We start from the raw sequence: 22920 nt of genomic DNA, 5'->3' as shown, positions 1-22920 counted from the left end.
CTAAGGAGGAAACGTTTGCTCTGATATATGCACAGTGTGATCGTTGATAACCAATTACTAGTTACTCTGAAAAAAACAAAACGAAAGAAGGGCAAGGAAACTGAATCTTTTTTCGGTCAGTGAATGAACCGTTATAAGCACTAACAACAAAAACACTTTACAGAATGGGAATTAAGCCTGACAGGTAAATGTTTGAATATAGATGAGGTATATAAGGGGAATTTAGAGGAAGAAAATAGGAATTTAAAGGAAAATAAATATGGTATTTCCTCTGACATGTTGACCACATTTAGGGATCCTTCAGGCTGTAAAACTATGAGAAAAGGAGACTTTTTTGCTGTTTCGCCACCATTTTACCAGCAGTTACGGTTCATGTCAGAGATTATATAGGGTGTTATTTTTTATCTGAACAATTTTGTCATTATGATAGAAAATATTACAAATGGATGATGAAGGTCACTTCCTTTAAGCATTGTAACTAATGCATTTGTTTGAGCTATAAAATCAGCCGATATTAGCGTTTTGGGTTTTCTTGCATTGTTATTGGCCGTTCACAAACAGCAGCCATGCATTGAGATCAAGGGGAAGCACATGCTTCGCTGCTCCCTACTTCTTCTACTCATTAACGTTTTGTTTGATTTTTTATTTTTTTTCTAATCGCAACTTCTGCAAGATAAAATACTAAATCAACCTTTCTTTTATTTCCATATTAGGCCCTAGATTTACCGTGTTTCCAGACTATAGAGTGCACTGCAATATAAGACACACCCACAAACCTTTTTTTTTTAAACTGTAAACGTATATATATTTGCCGCACAGGGCTATAAGATGCAGGCTTATATGTACTGATCTACATGAACTGCTGCTCCATACTTCTTCTACACTTTGTTGCATTGTCTAATCTTCATTTTTCTCCAAAGGTAAAGGGCCAGAGAATATCTGGGGGATGAGGGCCTTGGATAAACCTGCACCTTCCAACTCACAGCATGTTTATTCACATGCCAGCTAACACTGTGGAGTAAATGAACAATTAAGCAATGTTTTTCATGGGTGGTACTCACTTTGTCGAGCTTAGATTCCAACTCGCACACATCCCCCTCCACTTCCTCTATGGTTGCTCTGTTAGGAGAAAAAACAAAAACAAGAAAGGTTTGAACTTGAGCACCTCTCAAAACCACAATTACAGCGCATAGTATTATAATCCTGATGAGCATTGACAGTGAAACTGGTGGAGGCAGCCAAAGTGAGGGCTGCCATTTTGGGTCAAGCCTCTGAGCAGAAAGCAGGTCTGGCATCCCATCCTTTAAAATGTAACAAAGCACAGATTGGTTTTCTGCAGGATCAGCAGACTACAAGCTGCAGAATACCATGAAGGGAAGGACAGACTTAAATGACTCATCCCAGCTCCATCTGAGTTAATCTCTGATCTCCATAATCTCAATCTGCAAAGTTTACCACATCAATGTTGCTTTACTTAAATGTTTGGAACCTTTAAACCTTTACAACACATGATTCAAAAATAAAAAAAAAATGTATATCTATGAAATTTATATATATAAATTTCATAGAGATATACATTTTTTTTTTTTTTATGGTACTAGTGGCAAGTTTTTTTTATTATTAAAGGAGGCTGACAGGAAAGGGGGTGTGAGAGGGGAAGTGACATGCATCAAAGGCCCACAGGTCGGATTCGAACCCGGGTCGGCCGCACCGAGGACTAAGGGGTCTGTACCTGGGTGTGCATGCTAACCACTGGGCCACCTGCATGCCCATCTCTATGAAATATTGCAATAGGCCAGTAGGCCAACGTTGTTATCAGGAAAACTAACCTAACATCTATTTCAAATCCATTCAATGTTATAATGTCAGTCCATCTGTCTGTCTGTCATGGAGGGTCAAGTCTATTAAGAAAATCCTGGAATTTCTCCCACTAATGACATTTATTTAATTCTGTGGTCTCCTACCAATAAGAAACTCTGGAGAATACCCAGAGAGAGGCTCCACGGATATCAGCCACTTATATCCAGGACCCCCTTCATTTTTATAATGACTCACCCCTCATTACCATTTACTAGGGTTAGAATATACCTCATAACAAAGGTAATTGGTCCATGTGACTTCTTAGAAAATATTATCGTAAAAATAAAACATATCTATCATCATCAGGGGCCATAAGTGCTGGGCATTAGGCCCTAGATCTGCCCATGGTATGACTCTTAGTGGACCAATAAAGTGAGAGGATCGCCTAAAAACTCGTATTTTAGTGCAGCAGACCAAAGAATAGGGATGGAATGGTTTATGAAAACCGTCCGAACCGTACGGTTCGACTGTCTCGGTTCGGTTCGCGTGTGTTGCGTTCGGTTCATGCGCTGCTCCTTTTTCTCATAGGCGAAGCAATTACACTCCAGAGCAGAAGGTGGCGGTACTGTGACCAAAGCCAACCACCAGTAGTAAACAAGAAGAAGAGGTGAAGCAGCGTAGCCGGGTGTAGCAGAAAAGAATCAGTTGTTGTGGAGAATTGTGTGGGTATGGCGAGTGGGAAAGAACAGGAGTTGGAAGACGCGCCAGCAGCACTTTATAGGTCTGCTGTATGGGACCACTTTGCATTTAGAGTGACCTACGATGACGGCGGAAAGAAAGTTGTGGATAAAAGTGCAACAGTGTGCAAGCATTGTGCAACATGTTTTGTTTATGCTAACAGCAACACGACCAACATGTCAGGCTAACCCCGATATCCCACATACTCCGTCAGCGCTGCGCTCCAGACCGCCTGCACAAAGCAAAGCCTAGAGCCTCCGCTGTGGCTCCCGTCCGCTCCGCTCTGAGTTCCTTGGAGATCGTAGAGGGCATGCGCCAGATGATTAAATTCAAAGCAGCAAAACATGCGGAAATGATCCAGGGTTACCGCGGATCATTAAAAATAATTACAATTCATTAATTTTTGGGGATTTTTTCATTAATTTCATTAACTTTTGTGGGATTTCGGTCGAACAATCAACATATATCGAACCGAAAACCTCGACCACGAAACCGTGAACCGAACCGTGGATTTTGTGAACCGTTCCACCCCTACCAAAGAAATATCTAAACTATAGACATGTCTCTAATCCATCTTTCCATTTCCAGAACTAAACATTTTACCTAGAAAAAGATCTTTGGATACTTGAACTCCTACATTTACAGCCTCCTCATAATCCCGTCTCATGTGGAACAGTTGCCACCTGTTTCCATCTATTAATGCATTTTGGTATCAACCCAGTGGAAAAACATTGCAATTTTTAAATATTTCCAGGTATAGTCTATTAACCTCTTTCCTACTTATTTGAAACATAAGAGGCAGAAATATAAAACAAGAAATGTCTACACTTCATCTTCTCCTTTGCACTGTGCACTGCCAAAAAAAAAAACAGTAAGAGTACACTGGAAAAAAAATGGAAAGTAAACTTTTCTTAAAACAGGTGAATTTCTTCTTGGATTGAGGAGGTAAAAGACGCATTTTGCCAACGGAACAAGACTATTTACATTTAAAATAAGAGAACACAATTGCATCGTCTTACTTCAAGTGAATGTTATCAAATTATCTAATTTTAAGAGTAAAAATATTCATGCCATTGGCAAACTATCTCATTTACCTACTCAAATTAAGGCTAATTTAAGATATTTTTACGTTTTTCTAGATTGTTTTTTCAGTGTAGAGAGTAACCCAGTTCTAATGTAGCCTTAAAACAAATATTTACTAATTTTTAGTTGATGCTGCAGCTATAATGTAATCATCCTATAATGTGAATGTGCTGTGCTGCTTTAAACATGAAAACATTTTGGTTTTAACTGTGGAAAATAAAAGCATGTCTTGTTTTTTTCTTGCAAGTACGCATGTTGCTTTTGACGTGTATTTACTGAGACCGATAGTGAAGAACTTCCAGCATTCTGCCCGGGTAGATCCACTTCTTTTCCATGAGTCACCATCTTGTTTATGTTCTAATTTTGTGTATTGAAGGACCAGCTAATAATCTGGGATTAAATATCAAAGGCCAATCACCATGTCTCCTTTAGTGTGCATATCAATGCATCAAATTAAGAAGGGCAGGTTTATTTTTATATTTTATTTTTATATACAGCCTATGAGGGATTAAAAAGCCAGTTTAATCTGAAAAGAAGTAACTTCTCAGCTTGGATGAAACATACTGCTTCTTTTCTGACATTCTGACAGTGACCCAAACAAAGAAGGGTGAACTTACGGACTAAAATAGCATTGAAGGCCAGAAGAGGGGTCAAAAGCAATAAAGAACATGCTTCTCATGCACACATTGACCCTGGACAAAGCTAACCACTATAATTTACTGTTGGTGCTCTCTAAATGTGTCTCCTATGGCATGCAAAAATGCATTTTTATAAATCACTCAGGACTGCTTTGCAAAAAAAAAAATCCTAATTGAAGTCAGGAGAGTCCACTTCTGTAGAAGCATATTAGAGCTATGAATTGTGCTTCTGAAAGTCTTGAATGGTAGAGAAACTTTAAAGTCTTACTTTGTCATTTCATAACTAAACACAAACATTGCATGTTCTGTTTCTTCAAACTTGAGTCACTATGGTGGAGTTGTGAAAGTGCTGACAGGGGATAAGAAAAGGAGGGGCGGTTTGAAAAATGAAAACTTGGACCTTTGCCTGAGATCTGGCCTTGGAGCGTGAGTAGAAAGCAGAAGAGAACAAAGCCTTACAGAACCTTTACTTGTAACACAGACATACCAGCGCCTTTTAATTAGGAAACACTGATCATTAGAAAGCAGAAATTATTTCAGGAATATGCAGACAAAGACAGAAATTCTCAGAGAAACACTGATAGTCGTTAACTTGAAAACCTCAGCGGATTCTGATATCCTGACTGCAGAGCAACGCCAAGTCGGATGGCTGGTTACAGCAGATGGAAAAAAAATAAAAAAGAATGAGGCCAGAAATTAAATCCAGGTTCCTAACAAAACACAAAACTCACTCTCTCAAAAACCTCCCATCCAAATGCTAAGAGGAAAAAGAAATTCATCAAAAAAATAACTGCAATTCAATCAACCTTAAAGGCTAATTGGATATACTTTCCTGCAGCAACTACATTCATAAATAATAAAAATCATCAAATATAAAGAGGAAAGAATTTAATTTAATCTATAAGACTTTAATATTCTGTTTTTAAACAACATCAAAAACTTTCTCCCCCTTTTGTGTGAGAATTTGATGCATTATCTTTAAGAACAACTGAAACCTCTACTGGAGGTGATAATCTCTCTGATAAAGTCTAAAAATGTTGAACAGTCCCACTATTTTTTGACATTTCATTCAATATTAAGGCATAAAATGAATAAATTTGTTTTCTTTCCATTGCCAATAGTAGTTAAAAACACAATAATCCCTGCTTTAATTTCTGATACCCAACAAAAGCCGAAAACTTCAGCGTTTTACTGTAAAGGAATAAACAGCAAATTCCTGCTCAAACCAACAGATTTTATGAATTAGTATGGCTTGAAGCGTAGCAGTCAATTAAGGATTTATTAAGCATTATGTAAGAGTGATACCTACATCTACAACTGGCTTTGGAAATATTTCCAATCTTTCACTTTAAATCAACAGAGTGACAGCCTCAGAAAACTCTGTTCTAAAACTATACATTTTTGGTAACCTTTGTAAACTTAAATATACTAAAAGAAAAGAGCAGAGGCTGTGCAAATGTCTGTCAATAATTTTAAATCAGTTATGCATAAATAAACTGTAAACATGCTGTAAAAAAGGGTGTGTTAATAGGCCAGTACATTGCTGACAGACACTGATAAGGTTATGCACAACCATTAACTTCAAGGTTAAGCTGCTAAAGGGTGGGTGAAACTGGAAATACTCTGCAATCAGCTAGTGGACGTTATATGCAGCGACCAAACATTTAGATCGTTTTAAACAAATGCAAAACGATGAGATAAAGAATGAAAGTAGGGCTGCAACTAACAATTATTTAGAAAATCGATTCATCTTTTAATTATTTTTTCGATTAATTGATTGATGATCAGATAATCAAAGGTTCTTTAAGGAAGATTTTTTTTCGAAAATAAAACTTTCCACTTGAGGAGTTCTGGATAGAGCTTATTGACTGACCAAAACATTTTTTTTTTATCTTAAAGGTATAGCGGATGTTCTTTTTCAGGGTGGATCATCAAAATAAGTGGTTGTCCTAATAACAATACATATTATATAATTTTATATAAGGAAGTCCTACGTGCCGATCCCTATTTTCACTCACATGGCGAGTCTGACATAGGGGAAATCTTCTTTTGGAAAATAAGCTTGTATGAGCGATGCAAACTCTCACACGCATTTAACAGGCATTTTTTCTTGGGAGGGGGTACAAGGTTGTGCATGTGCTTTTTTTTTTTTTTTTTTTACGTGGAGAGGTGGGGTCTTTTCAAAAATTAGCTAAAATCCTCCACTATACCTTTAGATGCAAAATGTTTAGAAATTTTGTTTTACAATCTTGGTATAATTACTAGGGATGCACGACCCTATCGGTATCGGCCTGTATCGGCCTTAAAAACTGAATATCGGACATCGGCCACCCCACCGATATTTAACCCGATATTTGATCAGCTTCTGAGTTTCTAAAGTCTAAAAAAAATAAATAAATAGTACTTCTTCTTCTTCCTCAAAAACCTCTTTTTTACAGACTTAAAAACTTCTAAAGACGAGGGAAAAATATTGATACATTAAAATATCACAATATCTTCATATGCTGATATATTGCCATTTAAAAACACCATATCAATCTCTTTTACTAATGAAATATTGCTATGTCATCGTTATGCTACGAAATCCCCCGAAAATTCACAAAATTTTGCCATATTTTTATATGTTGAAATATTGACGCGGTATCGATCTATTTTACTGACAAAATTTGCAAAATTGCAAAAGAATTTGCAAAATATCGTGAGAGTTTGTAACAGAACGATGAAATTTCACGAGATTTTGAAAGTAAAATAGATCGATACCTTGTTTTTAAAAATCAATTTGATATCAGCATGTGAAAATATATTTGAGTATATTATTTTTCAAATTGTCAGAAATGGATAACAAAACTGCTATTTTCAATGACTACATATTTTTGTTCAGCTTTAACATCAGTATCGATATCGGTTATCGGCTACATGAGTTTTAAAATATCGGCATATTGGATATCGGCGAAAATCCCAATATCGTGCATCCCTAATAATTACTGCTCTTAGTTGGTTCCTCTGTTAGCTTAGACCAGGTTTTACACTCTCTATACTCCGGTTAATGATAATCGATTACTAAATTAGTTGACGATTATTTCAGCAATCGATTAATCACGATTAATCCAATTATTTTTTTCAGTCCTCAATGAAAGTTCTTGTTTACTTTACAAGCTAATTCATATTCTCTCCACAATGATGCACTGTTATTGCAAAATCTGATTACCTAATCAACTAGCTCTGATCTCTTGAAAGCCAAAATGACTGATGCTTTAGAAACTAGGAGATAAGAAGCCAATCTAGGTGATGCAGGCAGTCTGTTTCTATTAGTCAGGAAAAAAAGAGTCAGCAAAGTCTACAGCAAAGCAGGACAGCAGCTGGACTGAAATGTAGAGAAAGTTATCAGAGGATGATCAAATGACCAAAACACTAAACTTATTAAGATTTTGCCACTTATTTTCAGGAATACTGCTGGGTAGTTTCTATATTTGAAGTGAAGGACAACGAAATAAGATCTTAAAAGATATCTTTTAAACTTGTAATTATTTCTTTGTTATCTAGGTAATTTAAAATAATAGTCCAGACTGTGGAATGTTGTTCAAAGTTTGCTCTTTTATACCTGTGAGAAAATCTATCAGAGAGAGCAAAGTGGACTGGAAAGGATTGCAAAAGGAAACTGCAACATGTGATCATTAACTTTCAAGTTAAACACATTGGGGAAGTAGAAAACCCTGAGGTAAGTGCTTGGCTGTTAGGGTGAAGCCATATAAAGAGAAATATGTGGTGAACAAAAAAGACAGGGGCCATGAAAAGAGGAATTAAAGAAGAAAAAATTGCTTTGTAAAGCACATCCGTTAAAAAAAGACTCCTTCAACATGTCTGTGGAAAGGTTTGGCCCTGGCTCGCTATATAATTTCTTAGATCGTATAAAAAGATGCTGATTATTTCAACAAGTCAGACAGATTGATCGGATATTGTAGAGTAATCATTTCCATCTGCTCTAAATCACCAATTTCTCTGCTATTTTAGGTTATTCCTTTATCCTGCGAGAGGTAATTCGACACAAATCTGTGTATTTCTGACTAATCTTCCACACACTCCTTAAAAAAGTGTGAGTGGAGTTTGGGGAGTAAACATTCACATAAAAAATGTTATTTTTAGTGGGTTACTACATGTCTCAGAGTGCCAACAACCGAGAAGAAAATCAAGACAAGGCTTTTGATTCTTACAGGAATAAATCCCAATGACAAAACCCTGAGATCATAGCAGATGTATTCTTTTTAACTGCAGAAAGGTTCCTGATTCTAACAGTGATTTAATGACATCCATCTTTCTTCTGAAGCGCTGTGAGGCTATTGGCCTGTTTGTGCATTAACTTCAGATTTTATGACCTGATGGACCCTATAAGGCTCTACAAACTAATTCTCCAAAACAATTTGATGTCAACTTATTTTGAAATCCTCCTATAGTGGAAAAAGAATCCATCCTGGTCTCGATTCCTTTACTACGATGAAGCAGAAAAACATCAGGAATTATGGTTTTCCTGTTTTAAAGAATTTACAACTCAGAATGCACGAAAATTAAACCAATAAAATGTTTACCAATATAGGCACGTTAGACATTATTGGAAAGCTTAGATTCTCCACAATTAAACCACAAAGTTCAATTTATGGACACAGCGAGCACCAAAGCGCAATTAACTCAGATATCGCAGCATGTCAAAATGTAAACATGACAAAAAAGCCACAACATGCGAGCTTGTCTTTATTATTTCTGTTCAAAAAAGACCCATCCTTTTCGAGTATAAAAAACAAAAACAACGTTGAATCATGTTTGAACTGATGCAGCTTGGGCTGTGTTTTATTCACCCAAATTTCATTTATATATTCAGAAGCTTTCAAATAATGTATCACACATGTAATTTGGGCTTACAGCTCCTAAGTTATTTGCTTTTCCATTTGGGTTGCCAAAACAGGCGAGAATTTCCCAAATAAGGTGGTTGTTAAGAGGTTAATTACTAGCAAACAGAATTGAACAGATTCATAAAATTTTTTATCTGATGGAGGGACATTAAACATTTTCTTTTACTGTGCGACGACTCAGACAGAAACAGTGTGTGTGGTTAATCATTTCAGGATCCAAACTCAGGGTTTTTATCTATCCATACTTTTGCTAAAGAGCAGCAGAGGAAGCGCTACTACCTTAAACAGGGTTCCTACAGCATAAGGCAAGTTAAATTCAAGACTTTTTAATGCCACTTGAAATAAAAAATTAAGACCAAATTCACAAGAAACACAAGAAAAACCTGCTTGCAACAACTTAACCCAAATGTTTATTTTAACATAAACCACTGCACTAATGTTTCAAATTTTGAAAAGCTTCCCATACAGGAAGAAAGCTAAAAACACACAAATGACAGATATATTTTAAAAATTATTTAACTGAATTCACAACCTTTGTTTTAGCAGGGAACAAAACAAATCAGTTTTAAAGCCCCAACATAACCAGTGCTAAGTCTTTTTGCAGCTATTTTTCTTTGTATGGTTTTCTTAGTATGTTTGATTTGGTGATAAGTGGAGGCGTTGCAGAGACAAGGGTGGAACAAAACTGAGAAATACCGGCTGTTTCTCAGTAACTCGATTTTGACGCTTTGTGTTTCGTGCTTCGCATGTGCGACTCCACTGCCTTAATTCCCATCGTTCTGAGCTTGAATGACTTCTTGCACAAAATCCACTGAGCCTCATGTATGTTCCCTGGTTTTAGCCATGGAGAAAACTCTTGGCTGGAGACAATTTTGGTTAAATTTACACTTGCTCATATTTTCCAGGCAAAAAGTAAATGGCGCATCTCCCAAATGTCTCGGCCGCAACAACGCTTTTATTGGTTCCACTGTCGGGATGGAAGCAATAATGGTGAGCCGTTTTTTTTTAAATAAAAAAAAAAAGGTAAATTTTAATGTTTTGTTTAGATTACAAAAATAAATCATAATAAAAATAATCCCATTTTTGATGTTTTAAAAATTAAGACCTAAGAAAGGCTGATTTAAGACATTTTAAATACCAATTAAGGCCTTAGTTTTATTTTGAAGAATTTAATGCCTTTTAAGACTTTTTAAGGACCCGTGGAAACCCTGTTAAAGCACTTTTATATTTGTTTTTTAATGAAGTTATAAACAGGAAGAAAAGAGAAGACGTGATTAATCAGAATTGTGCAAAATCCAACCCAAACTGATTTATTCTATAATTAAACACCTTAAAACTCCACAGCCACTGTAAGAAACACTCACTATAGCATTACTGGAACCCACAGAGCAATATAAAGATAAACTAGTCACCTAAACACTAAGGATGATCTTTCCTTAATGTCTTTGTTAACTCTCCTTCCCCCTGGCTCTGAAATGCTCTCAGATCTTTGGGGAGTAAACTGTGATTGGTTTTTGCCTTTTTTAAAATTCTGCGACATGACTAATCTAACATGGGTAGAAAACAAAAACTTCTAATCTGTTATTGTGGATAGAAATGTGAGGAATGGAGGAGCTTTGGTGCCGTGACGTAGATCCTGTCATTGTTAAAAAGAGGAGCAGTGGTAACGTCTGTGTGTGTGGGTGTGTGGGGGGGGGGGGGGGGGTAAAACCTGTCTATGAAGACACATGAAAGTGTCCACAACATCCACAAGGTGAAGTCATTGCTTTAAGATAAAAATTCTATCTAGAAATTATATTTTCTGAGGTAATCATTGAACGTTGGCAGTGATTTCACAGTGGGCGTGAATCCACGACTGATCCTCCATCACTGACGTGTTGCAGGAAGGAAACACTGGGGAGGATCAGCGGGGTCTACGGCTTTGTCGGGATCTTTGACAACAATAGGAGAGGGACTGATTCTGACGGGGTGGTGGGTTTTTAGATCAAACCTAAAAATGACAAATGTTGACGAGTAATTGTTCCTGAAATCTGTCAAAAGGTTCCATTAGCGCCTGAAACAATTTAAAATCATTAAAATTAAAGTACATGAAGTTTATTTTTTTGTAGTATAAGTTGAATTTTAAAAATAGACTAAATCAAAATGAGACAGAAAGAAGCAGCTGAACTAAAGCCCCATATACACTACCCTTTGAAACCGCGCTGAGATCAGTCCGAGCACGGTAACTGAGATAAGTGTTCGCAAAACTGAACCGGACCTTGCCAGACACAATCAAACTGCGCTAAACTGGTACTAGTTCATCAGTAGGGCTCGGCACGGTTCAGTTCTGGCTTGGTTCTAAGATAATAAAGAGCGAATGAACGGACAGCTTTACTGTCAGCCTCCATAATCAGGAAATTTCAAACATTCATAAAAATCCTAGCTTCCCTACTGTGCCATATGATTTCCATTGATGATTCTGCTTAGCAGTGTGATGAACCTCAACGTCTGTTGTCGTTTTCTGCATCTGTAAGCCCTGATTAGACAATCATTTGTCGTATCCACTTGACTCTGTAAAGTAAATTCACTAAAGGCTGCCTTCCTTGCCTGACTCTCCGCAAAAAACAAAATATCACAATTATAACCAAACTTCCTGAATGTTATAGGCGCCGCCATGTTGGTTTGCTCGTTTACCTCTAGAGAGCAGTAGTACCATAGTCCGTCACTAGGAGGCGAGGAACCGTGCTAGCGTGGTGTATAAACGGTCATAAGGATCCAAGCTCGGTCCGAACTCGGCACGGACTGGTTTTCAGAGGGTAGTGTAAATGGGACTTAAGTCTTATAAACTGATCACATCAGGCTCTGATCTAGTATAGAAATCCTCTCTGTGGAATCAACTGTATCTTCAGCTGCTGTACATGAAGGAAACAACCTGAGGTCAATGGATGATGCAGTGCCAACCTTAGCCGACACATCATTTTTCGTCATCACAGGGATCCTGCTTTTCTTCTTTTAAAGTTCTATTCAATATTGTGATCCATTTTCAAGTATAAATACAGAAGCTCAGAACGGGTTCATGGAAGATATTTTTTTAAATTTTTTTCGTCAGGGGTTAAATACCAGAGATTTTAAGGACAAGAGGACAAATGTACAACGAAATGGATAGATGGATGAAAGGAGAGAAATTTGCAGAAACTCTAAGGTCGTTGATTGGATGGTTGGAGAAATTTAAGAAAGGAAGGACAGGGAAGAGGAAAGGGAAGAGCCGGATGAAGGATCTGATGTCAAGGATCAAAAAGATGTAATTTTTGTTATGTATATTTTAATAGTAAAAAACCAAAACAAAAAAAACAGCATAACGCCACTTAAAGGAGCAAACTATGTACAGGGTTTATACCGGACTGAGTAACTCTAATTTAACGCTTTTTAATGTTCTTAGTAATAATTTTAATGCCCTCAACAGGTACCCATGACTCTCATATGCATATATAGAACACAGCAAAATCATTCATCATGTTTACCGTTGACAGGCTGCAGCCATGTCCCGAATTCCTTGTTTTCCATCCTCTTTTCTTGAAATTCGCATTTTCCAATTCTCTTGCTTTTTCTCTAATCTGACTCCGCCAGATCCATCTGGAAACCTTCCGTTGAAGTAATTTTGGGAAGGGGCGAAAATACTGGTTAGCTGATTGGCCTATGTTGGTGATAGACGGGCCAAATAAACCAATCAGATCAACGAAGCATATGACGTACTAACAGAGCGACGACGAAAACACAACCACAAGCCAGGCTACTCTTGCCAAAACCAGTCGGGAGAAGAGCAAAAACATCTTTTCCTCTGAGAAAAGCCTCCAGAGCAGTGTTTTGCTCTTCTTTCAGTGAAGAAATACTCTGTAATTCCGATAAAACTTGCTCGATAGCCACGCTAACGCTAGTTTCATCGGCTGAAGCCGCCATGTTCTTTAGACTGAACTGTCGCGCTTCTCGTTGAGTCACACCTCAACCCGCCTCAAAGCCAACACTGATTGGACGTTCGTTTGGTGAACGGCTCCAAATTTTCTTTAACGGAAATTAGCCAGACTGATCTGCAAGTGAAACCTTGAAAGCTCGCTAGATCAGGATGGTCTCACGAGGCTACTTTTTCTCCGCCTCGAGCTTCTTTTCCGAACACACGGCTTTACTATCAACTGGAAGCAGTTCTGCACAAACATACGGAACCAGTTATATCTGATATATCCGACTAAATAGTTTTTATAAAGATCTTTATTTAAATAAAGCATTTTAAATGCCAAGATAATCACTTTTAATGAATTGTAATGCCAATTAAGGCCTTAATTTAAAAAATAATAATTTAATGATGTTTAATGACCTGCTGTAACCCTGTATGTAGAACAATCATCAGACAGCAAGGCAGGGAACTGAATCTAGAACTGCAAATCTTTGCTAGACTTTTCAAGGCTGTAGAAACCCTGCTTTTAGCTGTCACTGATGTCCCTTAGCTTCACATCCAAGCAGCATTGGGGAAACTATGTTGTGGCTACAGGCTTTGTTGGGATGGAAAGTCGTCAAATATGTCTAACTTTTGTTTCTATACATGAGTGGAGATGAAGCCACAGGACGCTGGAAGACTTTTTCAATCATCATACTTGAAAAGGAGCCAGTGGAGCTCATGAGGCCGAGTCTAAAGTGGAAAACTAGGCTACAATGCTTTTCTGCCAAAATACTCTGTTCTTTTTCTTTTTTTCTTTGCTCTCTAGTGTTTGTACTCCCCCCCAGGCTGAGAGCAGGGACTACAACCAACGACAGCTTCTCAGTTAAAGCACTGATGAGAGTTTGAAAAAAAGAAAATACACATGCGGGTGTGCCAAATTACCACTTAAAAAATAACCTTCTCCACATTTTGGGGCTCCATATTATCTGGCATGAAGTTAAAAGCAAACACCAAAATGGAAACAGATGTGGAGCGAGTCGCTCTACGATGCTGCTATGCTATGTTTGTCATCAGTCCTCTCCGCCTCTGCCACTCTATCCTCTGTCCCAGCCAAAGGAGAAATATGAGGAAAGCAGCTGGAGGCTATGCTGTTACAGAACATGATAACTGCTGCAGAGTTTATGTGAGGATGGTGGCTCCTAAAGAGATCAGAAAGTAATGAAAACACAGAAAGAGCGATAGCTGGACCTCAAGGGGAGAAATGAATTATAATCTTGAAAAAAAAAATACACTACAGAGCCCATATCCTTTTAATTTATGAATCATAGCTCTGCTATGACTAACAAACACAACAGGAACAGTTATTGGATGTCTTCATACCCATCCAATAAGGTTAGAGCTGATCTAAAAATAAAAGCCTCCTGATATCTTTCTAGAAACGCTGCAAAAAGACATCTAAAAACAATAAAAAAGGCTATAAAGAGTTACACCCACATCAGATACATTCTTTTCTCTTACTTTAATGGACCACATGTTTTTCTTTGGTCCAAAAGTGTCCGTATCATCAGAATAACCGTATAAAGGTTCAACAAGATCAATTTATTTCCCTTAACAAAGTGAAGTCCAAAGTTATTAATACCATCAGAAGCTAACGTTTAAATATTAATTTAAACAAGGCGTTTTCTGACAGGAAATGAGTCTCAGATCTGTTCTTATTTACATATTATTTAAGCTGCCATGTTCTAGGTTAACTATTGCATTACCAGAATTAAAAGTCTTTATTTGCATTACTGCAGTCAGAGCCTTCATGTAGCTGCTGAGCAGTTTTCTGCAGGTTTCCTCTGGTATTTAGTCCAGTTGTGTTTGGAGATGAGCTCCAGTTGGGTTAAACTTAGAAAACCTGGAACCCTTTAGGACTTTTTTTACTCCAACGCCTTAATACAACTTCTAGTAAGAATGTTAGGCATTTTAATAAATTTGATTTTAACTGTACCAGGGGTTGACGTTAAGGATTTCACATTTCATTTGCCCAGAAACTATTTTTACTTGCCCAGTATAATGTTTGATAAACATAGTTCCTAATATTAATTTTTGTATATATATCAATGAAACATGCTTGCTTTTTAAATGTTTTTTCGTAATTCAGTAAGTTTCCAGGTTCCTGGTGTGTATATGCATGCGTCAGATAATGAACTCAAGCCTACATTACCGTGTTAACATGCTTTTCATCCTTCCTGCACATTCTTTTCAAACTAAATTTTGCTTTAAACTGTTGTGTGCTTGGAAAAATATAAATTGTAATGTAAAAAAAAAAAAAAACTTGACAGGTTAAAAAAGTACACTACTACTACTCACCAATTTAACATGTTTAGCTCAATAACATTTAAATGATCCACCCCTATGTCTAAGAGAAACAAATTTAATGAACATGTATGACCACTGTACAGAAAACTGCCATATGATAGGAATATTTACACTGTGCGCATACAGTTATTATTTTTATTTTCCTAATCCCTGACTGATCAGTTTTAATCTAGCGTGTATTATAGTATAAATTAAATTCATCATCCAGCTGCTGCTATGCAGAATTCTCTCCCCAAGAGCTGAATCACGCCATCTAGCGGAAAATCCCGCGGCTTTTTCAAATCACGCGAGAATGTGTACAAAACAACAAAGATGGCGCCGGCAACGCTTGTGGGTCGTTTTCAGCAAATGTCGGTGATTTTAAAGTAATTTTGAGTGATAAATAAATTTTTTTTTGCGATCATTGCACTTGCCCGGCGGGCACATGCAATGAAATTTGTACTCTCCTGACAATAAAAACTACTTGCCCTGGGCGATCGGGCAATGGTTAACATCGAGCCCTGAGAACCCGTCCCTACTTTGGACCCAGGTCTTCATCTCAACGTGAACAATGACTAATCATGGACTATAGAACAAAGGAAGCTGGATCAGATAAATACAAATCAATGTAGCTTTATCTGTCCTCTTGGGACAATATCAAGGTGTGGTAAATTAGCACAGTGATTTTAAAGACAACTGACATTCAGTTGGAGACTGAAATGATTGGCAGTTAGATTCATAGATGATCACTAAATCATAAACAAATGTCTTGTAAGTTATAAAGGTTACATTTTATTAGAAAACAGAGTACTGCCACTTTACAGACTGGTCAGAGGCTAAAGACATTAGTACCAAGTAAACTACCCAGGTACTACTAATTAACTTTAATTTTAACCTTTAAAATATCAGTGGCTGTCTTCAATTTCCAGTTTTTAACCGGAAGACTTGTGTAACTGGTGTATATGCATTATTTCTGCACAACAGTCTTATCACATTCAGGGATGCTACAGAAGCAAGAGGATCACTAACAAATGTTCTTGCTTCATTTCCAAAAAAAAACTGGCTTTTTGAGCCAGCAGCCCTCATTCTGCTCTGACTAAGCCCTCTGTTGTTCTGAATCCAGCTAAAATTAGCTCCTTGTGTTGATGTTAAGAAGCGAGAGGCTTAAAAGTCGAGCCACCATCTCGTACCGACAGATCAACCATCTGTCACAGTTAAGAGTTTGGCTATATGCTTTCACCTCGTGCATGTTGCGTCATTTCCACTCAGGTTTGAGCAACGCAACTGTGTGGGAAGTCCCCCTCTTTTCCAGCTCCCCCCTGATTTAATCTTGGAGGAAAAGCTCTGATAAAAAAAAGAAACTTTCTAACATCTGGTCCTCGTTTGGTTGGGGGAGGATGTTCCAGCAACAGAGAGTGTGAGAGACAGGAAGAAGGGAGATGCTTTCTCAAAGCACTGGCCAACCCAAAGGTACTCGAGGGGGTTGGGATGGGTGAGGACAAAAGCTCAATTTAACACCTTCCACAGAGATGACAAAACAGAAAAGACAGCAGGTGAGGAAATATGAGCTACAGCATGGGCTGGAAAAAAAGAAGGCATCAAAAACACCTGATCGGAGCAGGGGAGCAAAACTAGACTACAATATCCTGTGAAAGAAGAGTTGTGGGACTTAAATAGGTCAAAAACAATACAGACATGTTTATGGGCAGCAATAAAAACAGTTAAAGAATATCAGAATAACCCAGACACTAAACAACAGTTAATGGTTTCTGTAAGAGCAATAGGACTAAAATGTATAGATCTAGACCTTTGTTAGATAGAGAATAGCCATTGACAGCCATATTTTTTTCTGATTCATCTAACATGCATTAAGGATGCATAGTAAATCACAAGTATACACTATTTAGAATGATTTTTACAATATTGAGGAGAAGAACTGTTTTGGATGAAATAATTACAATAAGGTTTGTAAATCATTAAATTTCTGAAGAAAACAGATGCAAACACCAGAACATATGATGGTTCCCATGCAATAAAACAGAGAGAGAGAGTTTTGGCTAGAATATCCTTATTTATAAACTCAAAAGTACATTGAATTCATTATATCTTTATTAAAATAAAAACATAGGGATGCAGCAAATCAATAAACCAATGATCAGCTAGATGTATTAATCAGACCTGTTTGATAATCAGTAGATAAAAGAAAATTCAAAAGGGATCTACCAACAGTTTTAGCCTCATATTCCCTTGGTTTTTTATTATTTTTTAATAAAGACACTGATTCAAATTTGGGGGATAATGTTTTGATCCATTCATGGTGAGAGTATTTTTTTACTCCTCATATTGTGTTGGATTTAAAGTTTGGTTGTTTGGATTAAAAGTGTACTAGAATACATTTTTTTATGACTTTAAAATCTTTTTTCTATTGAAAATATTTGGGAAATAGAAGAGGAAAATAAAAACATAATCTTAGGAGTCTTAAAATTGTGACTATGCAGATTATTCTGTTCCTTAACTGACTGACTGCTAAGATTAATATGAGTGGGTGACATTAGGCTTAATCATTAGTATTTAAGCACATAGTACAAAAAATTTCAGTTTGTTTTCTTCACCTCCGGGTCTGGATCCTAGGGAAGAGGATTACTGAATTACGACTGAAAAAAAAAAAAAAAAAAAGTGAACTAATTTTAAAATTTTATTTCAGCACAATGTGAGAAAAAAATCAGAATTCTGACTTTTTTCTCAGAATTCCGACTTAAATCTCAAAACTTTGGATCATAATACAGATGGGTACCATGAAGGAAGAGATGCGGGAGCACTCAGCTTCACTGACAAAGGTGTGAGTTTTGTTTGAGAAGGCCGGTAACACATTGGGGAAAAATTACGGAATTAGGCGGCTTTTTACGTGATGCTACTTAACACAAAGATGCAATTTAATTAATGGAAGGGCAGAAGATGATTAAAACAAGAGAGCTAGTTTAGTCTTTGAAACAGACATGGGTACGGCTTGATGCTAACATGTTTGTTAGCTGTCAGAATACAGTCAGAATTCTTAGATTATAGTAAGAATTCTGAGAAAAAAAGTTGGAATTCTGAGATTAAAGTCAGAATTCTAAGAAAAAGTGTAAGAATTCTGAGAATAAAGTCAGAATTCTAAGAAAAAAAGTAAGAATTCTGAGATTAAAGTCGGAATTCTGAGATTATAGTCAGAATTCTGATTAAAGGTTATAGTCAGAATTCTGAGAAAGAAGAAGGAATTCTGAGGTTATAGTCAGAATTCTGAGATTAAACTCAGAATTCTGAGATTAAAGTTGAAATTCTGAGATTAAAGTTGGAATTCTGAGATTAAAGTCGGAATTCTGAGATTAAAGTCGAAATTCTGAGACAAAAGTCGGAATTCTGAGGTTATAGTCAGAATTCTGAGAAAAAAGTCGGAATTCTGAGATTAAAGTCAGAATTCTGAGATTAAAGTCAAAATTCTGAGATTAAAGTCGAAATTCTGAGATTAAAGTCGAAATACTTAGACAAAGGTCGGAATTCTGAGGTTATAGTCAGAATTCTGAGAACAAAGTTGGAATTCTGAGATTAAAGTCAGCATTCTAAGAAAAAAAGTAAGAATTCTGAGATTAAAGTCAGAATTCTAAGAAAAAAAGTAAGAATTTTGAGGTTATAGTCAGAATTCGGATTAAAGTCGAAATTCTGAGATTAAAGTCGAAATTCTGAGATTAAAGTCGAAATTCTGAGATCAAAGTTGAAATTCTGAGATCAAAGTCGAAATTCTGAGACAAAAGTCGGAATTCTGAGGTTATAGTCAGAATTCTTGAGAAAAAAGACGGAATTCTGAGGTTATAGTCAGAATTCTGAGATTAAAGTTGAAATTCTGAGATTAAAGTTGGAATTCTGAGGTTATAGTCAGAATTCTGAGATTAAAGTCAGAATTCTGAGATTAAAGTTGAAATTCTGAGATTAAAGTTGGAATTCTGAGGTTATAGTCAGAATTCTGAGATTAAAGTCGAAATACTTAGACAAAAGTCGGAATTCTGAGGTTATAGTCAGAATTCTGAAAAAAAAGTTGGAATTCTGAGATTAAAGTCAGAATTCTGAGATTAAAGTCGAAATTCTGAGATTAAAGTCGAAATACTTAGACAAAGGTCGGAATTCTGAGGTTATAGTCAGAATTCTGAGAACAAAGTTGGAATTCTGAGATTAAAGTCAGCATTCTAAGAAAAAAAGTAAGAATTCTGAGATTAAAGTCAGAATTCTAAGAAAAAAAGTAAGAATTCTGAGATTATAGTCAGAATTCTGATTAAAGTCGAAATTCTGAGATTAAAGTGGAAATTCTGAGATTAAAGTCGAAATTCTGAGATCAAAGTTGAAATTCTGAGATCAAAGTCGAAATTCTGAGACAAAAGTCGGAATTCTGAGGTTATAGTCAGAATTCTGAGAAAGAAGATGGAATTCTGAGGTTATAGTCAGAATTCTGAGATTAAAGTCAGAATTCTGAGATTAAAGTTGAAATTCTGAGATTAAAGTTGGAATTCTGAGGTTATAGTCAGAATTCTGAGATTAAAGTCAGAATTCTGAGATTAAAGTTGAAATTCTGAGATTAAAGTTGGAATTCTGAGGTTATAGTCAGAATTCTGAGATTAAAGTAGAAATACTTAGACAAAAGTCGGAATTCTGAGGTTATAGTCAGAATTCTGAGAAAAAAGACGGAATTCTGAGGTTATAGTCAGAATTCTGAGAAAAAAGTTGGAATTCTGAGATTAAAGTCAGAATTCTGTTAAAAGTCAGAATTCTGAGAAAAAGGTCAGGATTCTGACTTTTTTCCCCCCATATTATACTGAAATAAAATTTAAAAACCAGTTAACTTTTTTTCTATATTTTCACTGGCCCTAATCCTCTTCCGTAGGATCCGGCTTCCTTAAGGGACAGAAATAGAAGAGCTGCAGGCAGCAACCAGCCAGCTCCTAACCGCTCATCATCGGGCTAACTGGATACTTTCCCTGCATAAATAAAGACCAGAGAAGATGCCCAGTTATTGTCACTCACCTGAAGCGTGGGGAGTCTTTCAGACATTCCTCAAATTCTACGGTTATTTTCATGTTTCTCCGCAGTGCAGAGAGCCCGCAGCCCGGCTCTGTTTGGGGTTAAAAACAGTAATCCAAGCCCGGTGCTCCTGGCTAATTAGCTTGGTCGCTAACGCTTCTGCGTTCGACCAGCTGGCTCCACTCGGTCACCGCTCCGCTTAGCCAGCTAGCCTCCGAGGCCAGCAGCTACCAGAAAGAAGTGGACGAAAGGCGCTCATAAATAACTCTTTTTTTGTGTGTGTGTGAGTCCGCCAAAAACAAAACTCGTCAGTAAACTGTCCCAAAGGCAGAGGTCAGCAGGAGAAACGGAAAGCGGCGTCCAGTAGCTCTATCATAGCGTCAGCGGGAGAGGAGCTTTCCTCCACCAACTGATCCTCACACAAAGATCGTCTAAATAGAGAGAGGGTTTATTCCCCACAGAAAACCAACCGGACGCCCTATTTACAAAATATGTCATACTTTCACAATATGGATGTTTTGGGACAATTTCAGAATTATTATAATTTTTTTAACCAATTGATTATTTAGTAATATATAGCTATACATATTTAAAACATTCGGGAAATTATTCAGTACTCGTTTTTTTTTTACCATAGGCATAAGAACAGCTCAAAAATTAAACACATTTAAAAGCATGACAAAAATCACTGTTTTTAATCACAGTTTAATAAATAAATAACCCAAATATAACAAAATGTGTTATTTTTTTGGTTGGTCGATGTATTATTCTTTTAAAGTGTAAACAATCCAGAAGTCTAAAAGTAACACCGGCAGACATTTGCAAACAATACTTGTATTTAGTATTAGTACCATGCCACATTATTATTGTATCCGTATACCGGAGTATCAACACTTCTAACAACCCTATTTTATCTTACTATCTGAATAAAATAGCGCGTGCTATGTTAAGGGACAGAACATAAATTTAAAAATGAGTAAAAGGTCTGCCTTTAAATACACAATCTTTGCGCCCGTTGACAGGAGCTTCCTTCTCAAGAATTATCCAGGACCCCGTTTCCAGATTACTATCAATGTGATAACTGTCTGAATCTTTGTGATTCTGTGCAGATCTAAATGACCTTTTAGACATTTTAACGAAAGCTAAATAACAGAACGCCTTTCTTTTCTTGTTAAAGAGCACGCTTTCGACCAAAGATCAGCCTCAGGTCTGATTCCATTACTCACTGGAAAACCTATGGGAATGAAACAATGGCAAACAGCGCCATCTGGTGGTAAAAGAAAAGATAGACGGTGTTATAATGGAAATATACTTCAGTTTGTCCATTAAAATGATGGTTTCTGCACGGTTTTTATTTCTAATAAATAATGCAACATCTTCAGAAAATCTACATATACATATATATTAATAAATGGGTTTAGGGTGTTTAGTTTCATGACAATACATGGATTGCCAAGTTCTTTAGTCACAAATTCAAAACATTTATATTCTTCACAAGCCAGCCTCCAAAGCAAACAAATAACACACAACAAAGTTTCTAACAATGTTTTTTTTAATGATGAGGGAAAACAGTGAACACAAAATGATGAAAAACACGCAGACAGGAAAAAATAACCAGCTATGATGAGACCGTTTTTAGACGGACACACACCAATCAGTCGGTCAAAGATTTGAATCAGATATAAATGCGTTTTAAATAGGGAATTCCACAAGGTTCGGACCAAATATGTGAAAACAAACATCAGGTACTTGCATTATTGCATTAAAGGTTCAAGGCATTATCTTAGATAAATAGATTGGAAAATTCTGCTAAATTCTTATCATATTCAAACTTTTTTTTTTTTTCCGTTTAGAACCCACAGCATAGTTTTCCATCTTTGCATAACAATCACTAAGGGAAGAGGAAAAAAAAGAAAATCATAAAAGGTCAAATTTAATAGAAAACCGGAAATTGTAATTGGCCAGAAAAAGATCTGATTGGTGCATCCCCAATGCAACAAGCTGCTTTAACATCTATCCACGTAAAAAACAAAACAAAGCAAAGACAGGGCAGAATATCGAAGAAAATAAAAAGAAGTAAAATACGCAAAAAATATAAATGGAGGTTGTTCACTTATAACACACGTATAAGTAGTCATTAGAGGCACATTAGTCAGGTAACATCCACCTACAAGATGATCCCCATCGCTTGTGTTTCTGTCAAAAATAAGAATCATCCCAGCATCAAAGGGCTCTCGTCGTGTTCATGTTTACTCATAATCTAAACAGTAATGTCAAATATCTCTAAAGAAATTCCTGCTTGTTGATTTACTTTTTTTTTTAATGCAGAGACTTTGGCAGGAGTCCTACCATTATCTGGGACCTACTGTATTTGGGTTAAAGGACGACAGGAAATGAAAGAGATAAGACATACCTATGATTTCTGCATGCTTCTGTTCCATACACTCTGTTCGAG

At 36.6% G+C, this 22920-nt stretch overlaps 1 protein-coding gene across 4 annotated transcripts in view; it reads right to left on the bottom strand.

The window, feature by feature from the left end:
- The window catches only part of LOC119787656 (arf-GAP with coiled-coil, ANK repeat and PH domain-containing protein 2-like), an 87676-nt gene extending 66772 nt beyond the window's left edge, over positions 1–20904 (bottom strand). For 2 of the 4 annotated variants that reach the window (XM_038291634.1, XM_038291635.1), the window contains exons 1-2: positions 20469–20904; positions 1062–1119 (exon numbers count right to left, since the gene is read on the bottom strand). In XM_038291634.1, coding sequence (XP_038147562.1) covers positions 1062–1119; positions 20469–20521 — 111 coding nt within the window. In that variant the 5' untranslated portion in view covers positions 20522–20904. The remainder of the gene's footprint in view (positions 1–1061; positions 1120–20468) is intronic. The other 2 variants (XM_038291637.1, XM_038291636.1) reach the window with 1 other exon arrangement.
- Positions 20905–22920: the final 2016 nt, after the last annotated feature.

The sequence above is a fragment of the Cyprinodon tularosa genome, unplaced genomic scaffold (genome assembly GCF_016077235.1).
Source record: "Cyprinodon tularosa strain WSP-4 unplaced genomic scaffold, ASM1607723v1 ctg30, whole genome shotgun sequence".
Classification (NCBI taxonomy): Eukaryota; Metazoa; Chordata; class Actinopteri; order Cyprinodontiformes; family Cyprinodontidae; genus Cyprinodon; species Cyprinodon tularosa.
The sequence above is the reverse complement of the archived record's forward strand: the minus strand, read 5'-3'. Positions and strand labels throughout refer to the sequence as shown.